The 3,935-nt window shown below is 43.6% G+C and overlaps 1 protein-coding gene across 1 annotated transcript in view; it reads left to right on the top strand.

The window, feature by feature from the left end:
* Positions 1-3,935, top strand: part of traf3 (TNF receptor associated factor 3) — a 16,342-nt gene that overhangs the window by 6,514 nt on the left and 5,893 nt on the right. The window contains exons 2-6 of the mRNA XM_015374883.1: positions 2,234-2,393; positions 2,475-2,640; positions 2,880-2,931; positions 3,013-3,117; positions 3,200-3,364. Of these exons, the coding sequence (XP_015230369.1) occupies positions 2,246-2,393; positions 2,475-2,640; positions 2,880-2,931; positions 3,013-3,117; positions 3,200-3,364 (636 nt within the window). The 5' untranslated portion in view covers positions 2,234-2,245. The remainder of the gene's footprint in view (positions 1-2,233; positions 2,394-2,474; positions 2,641-2,879; positions 2,932-3,012; positions 3,118-3,199; positions 3,365-3,935) is intronic.

Here is a 3,935-nt window from a genome sequence, read left to right as displayed (position 1 = left end):
TGTGACTTTTCTAGAGAATCATTATACATAGTTATTTTATACAGGGTTTCCACAGTCTTACATAATTTCAGAATTCACTGACTTTTAACAGGATTAGTTTCCCCTGATAAAAGAAATGCAGCAACAAGACAATAATAATAATAACATAACAGGTCACCAGTTTAACATGTTTATCTCTATAACATTTAAATGCACCTCTCCAATGTCTAAGAGAAAAAAATGTAATGAACATTTTTTAATGTATGACCTGCATCACTGTACAGAAGACTGCCATATGATAGCCATATTTACACTATGCGCATGGCATACAATTATGCCAATTTTCCTAATCCCTGACAAATAATTTTTAATCTAGGGTTATCTGGGTGGTGGGTGAAATTGGTGGAGGGTAAAATAGGTGGTGGGTGTGTTACTGCCTGCAAAGTAAAAAAAAAATGTCTGATTCACGCCAATTCCCCGACAAAAATCACGCCATGGCGGAAAATCACACGGGTTTTTCAAATCACGCGGCTCATCCAAATCACGCGAGAATTTGTACAAAACAACAAAAATGGCGCCGGCAACGCTTCTGGGTCATTTTCATCGAATGTCGGTGATTTTAAAGTAATTTTGAGTGATAAATAATTTTTTTTTTGTCCTTTGTCTTTTTTGGTTTTTATTGTCGGGAGAGTACAAATTTCAGCGGGCAAGTGCAATGAAATTTGTACTCTCCCGACAATAAATGACTACTTGCCCCGGGCGATCGGGGCAATGGTTAACATCGAGCCCTGGGATGAAAAGTAAGGAAAGAGATAGAGAAAGGAAAGAATGAATAAAAAAACAGAAAATAAAACTGCAAAAATAGACACAGATCTGCAGTAACTCCTAAAAGTCTGCCTCCACACCTGGATGAGAAAAGAAGGACAGAAAACATAAAAATAAATCAACAAAGCAAAGATCAGAAGGCTTCCAGAGCAGCAGGTATCCCTTAGAAATCCCAAAATAAACCAACAGACAACTTTTAGCTTTTATTCTAACAATGTTGTTTCCTTTATTCTGTGGATTCTGTTGTTTTTTCTCCAGACACTTATTGCCGTTTAAATTATGCTGCTCTTGACAGCTGACAGTTACCATGGCGACCAGTGGCCTGTAAAGCAGCATCAGCGTTGAGGGCTAATTCATTGCTTTCCTCTGCGGTGTCTCCAGGTTCTGCGTGTTTTGTGGGGTTATTGTTGTGTATTTTAAAAGGACTACAGTCATCTGGGAGCCGCTGCTCTGTTTTTATTATTTTTAACAGGATTAAAGACGACCACCAGTTAAATGGTGTGAGAGTTCATGCAGTGACCTGCTGGACCTCAGCCAGTGAACACCTTCCCCTCTTCCTCTAATAAAGTTGTTTTCTACCAAGTCTGCTGTTTAGAAAGCGTGTTTAATCTGTGTGCGTTATAAAAATGACTCATCTGAATCTTTTCTCATTAAAGATAGACTCCTAGATTTATCTTTAAGCTGCGTTTCCACCGTCCTCACAGCCTTCACCAGCCACCATGACTTTGTTGATCTGCTCCTGAATGTTAGTATCATAGCAGCGCAGAGTTTCTTCTGGGATTATTTTTTACTGTCTTTGATGAAATGGAACATAGATTAGAACGGTTCATTCTCAAATAATCTGACTGTGTGAATCCACGGTGCAGACGTCTGGTTTAACCAGACAGAAATCAGAGAGCTGTTTGCTAATCAGCTCGTTATCTTAGTGAAACACTTCAAGGAATAAGAGACCTAATTAAAAACCATATGTTCATGATTAGGGTGGAATTAATCAGATTAATCAATTATTAAAATAATCGTCAACTAATTTGGTAATCAATTATTCGTTATCTGGTGTATAGAGTCTGTAAAACATGCCTTAAGCTGACGGAGCGACCCGCTTAGAGCAGGAATTCTATTAAAAATTGGAAGAAAATATGTAAACATTTTGCATTTAAGATGAAAAGAGTTTTTCGTCTGTCAAGCTGCTCTATCCAGAACTCCTCAAGTGGAAAAGTTTTAGTTTCACCTGGTTTCATTTTGTAAAAAGGAACCTTTGGCTATCCGATTATTAATTGATTAATTAAAAAAATTATTGACGGATCAATGAATAAGCAGCAGCTCTACACGTGATATTTCTATCCTTATCTGTAATCTGCTCTGACCACAGACTGGAGCGTTGATCACGGTTCCATCAGTGGAGCTAACGGCTCTGTGTCGCTGTGCTCAGCCTCCTCAGGTCATGTCATCAGGGAGAAGTGCTAATGGGAGGGAAGTGCAGATCCCCCTGCAGCAGGTGGCGCCTTCACTCGTCGCTCCGCTCTCCTCCAGCCTCGCCATCACGCCACCGTCCCACCGCTCAGCCAATCCCTGGATTCCATGCGAGCAAAGTAAATCTCTGAACAATCTCTCCATGCTCCACCGCTGCTGGGTTTTTAGTTTTTAACGTGTTTTCCTTTGGCTTGGCCCAGCTGCTCCTGCAGGCTTCCAGCCTCTCCATGGGGGATTCAGGGATCACTTCGTGGAGAAGCCAGAGGCCAAATACTGCTGCGAGGCGTGCAGGCGGGTCCTGTGTGAGCCCCGCCAGACTGAGTGTGGACACCGCTTCTGTCAGAGCTGCATCAGCGACATCCTCAGGTGAGCCTGACGTTCCTCCGGTGGACCTGATCCGCTCTCTGCTGACATCCAGCAGCCTGTTAGTCCTGCTCTCACTCCGCACACCTGAATGAAGCTAATCAGACTTAATCAGGTGCTAAGGGATTCATTCAGGACTATCCGGTCTCGTCGACACTTGGAGAGATTGTTAGACAGCAGCTGCTGGCCTGTTACCTCCCTCAATCTGCTGCGTCCTAACGCTGTCCTCTGTCCTCCTGCAGTCACCCGAACCCGGTGTGTCCCGCCGACATGGAGCCTCTGTTCAAAGACAAGGTGAGCAGCCCAGCAGGGCCGTGCTGTCCCGGTTGGTGAGCGGGTCTGGGTAACTTCTGCTTTTTCCTTGGTTCCTCTCAGATCTTTAGAGACGTATGTTGTCATCGAGAGATTATGGCGCTGAAAGTCTACTGTCGGAGTAAAGCTAATGGCTGCCAGGAGCAAATGAGTCTGCAGCAGATTCCTGTGAGTCTTTCAGTCCCAGCATCCCTCCCCCAGAAGGACCAGCATGCATAGCTCTCACCGCCTGTGCCTCCTCTGTCTGCAGGACCACCTGAATGTGTGTCCGTTCTTCGAGGTCCCCTGTCCGCTGGGGAAATGCAAGGAGAGGGTGATGAGGAAGGAGATACCTGAGCACCTGGCCTGGAAGTGTAAACACAGAGAGAGCACCTGTGAGTTCTGCGGGACCAAGATGCCTCTGACGGACCTCCCGGTAAGACGCCTGGGTCAGAGCTTTGTAGAACCTGCAGTCATTAATGTAAATATCCCAGTGGACCATGTGTCTTTAGTCGTTCCCGTCTAGGGCTGAACCATGATTCAGAATAATGAAACAATCCAGGGGTTAACAGAAAAATATCACAGTCATGACTCTATATTCTTCAGCAGGAGAAATCTATATAGAGTAAAACGTTTTCCATTTATGGTTAAAAATCTTTTTGAAGAGGCATGGGAGTTTTCTAACGATGCTGCCACCTGTGGCCAAAACACAGAACTGCAGCTGTCTGCTGCTTGTTCTCGTTTATTTTCTCACTTTTTTTTTCCTTACGTGTAGTTTTTCCATTGGTGTCTTGAACTGACATGGATTAAAGTGTCCTAGGTTAAAGTATCCTGGATTAAACTGTCCTGAATTAAACTGTCCTGAATTAAACTGTCCTGAATTAAACTGTCCTGAATTAAACTGTCCTGGGTTAAACTGTCCTGGGTTAAACTGTCCTGGATTAAACTGTCCTGGGTTAAACTCTCCTGAAATAAACTCTCCTGAAATAAACTGCCCTGAAATAAAC

Source organism: Cyprinodon variegatus, unplaced genomic scaffold, assembly GCF_000732505.1.
Source record: "Cyprinodon variegatus isolate N-32 unplaced genomic scaffold, C_variegatus-1.0 Scaffold110, whole genome shotgun sequence".
NCBI lineage: Eukaryota > Metazoa > Chordata > Actinopteri > Cyprinodontiformes > Cyprinodontidae > Cyprinodon > Cyprinodon variegatus.
Note: the sequence above shows the minus strand (reverse complement) of the source record. Positions and strands in the feature narration are given on the sequence as shown.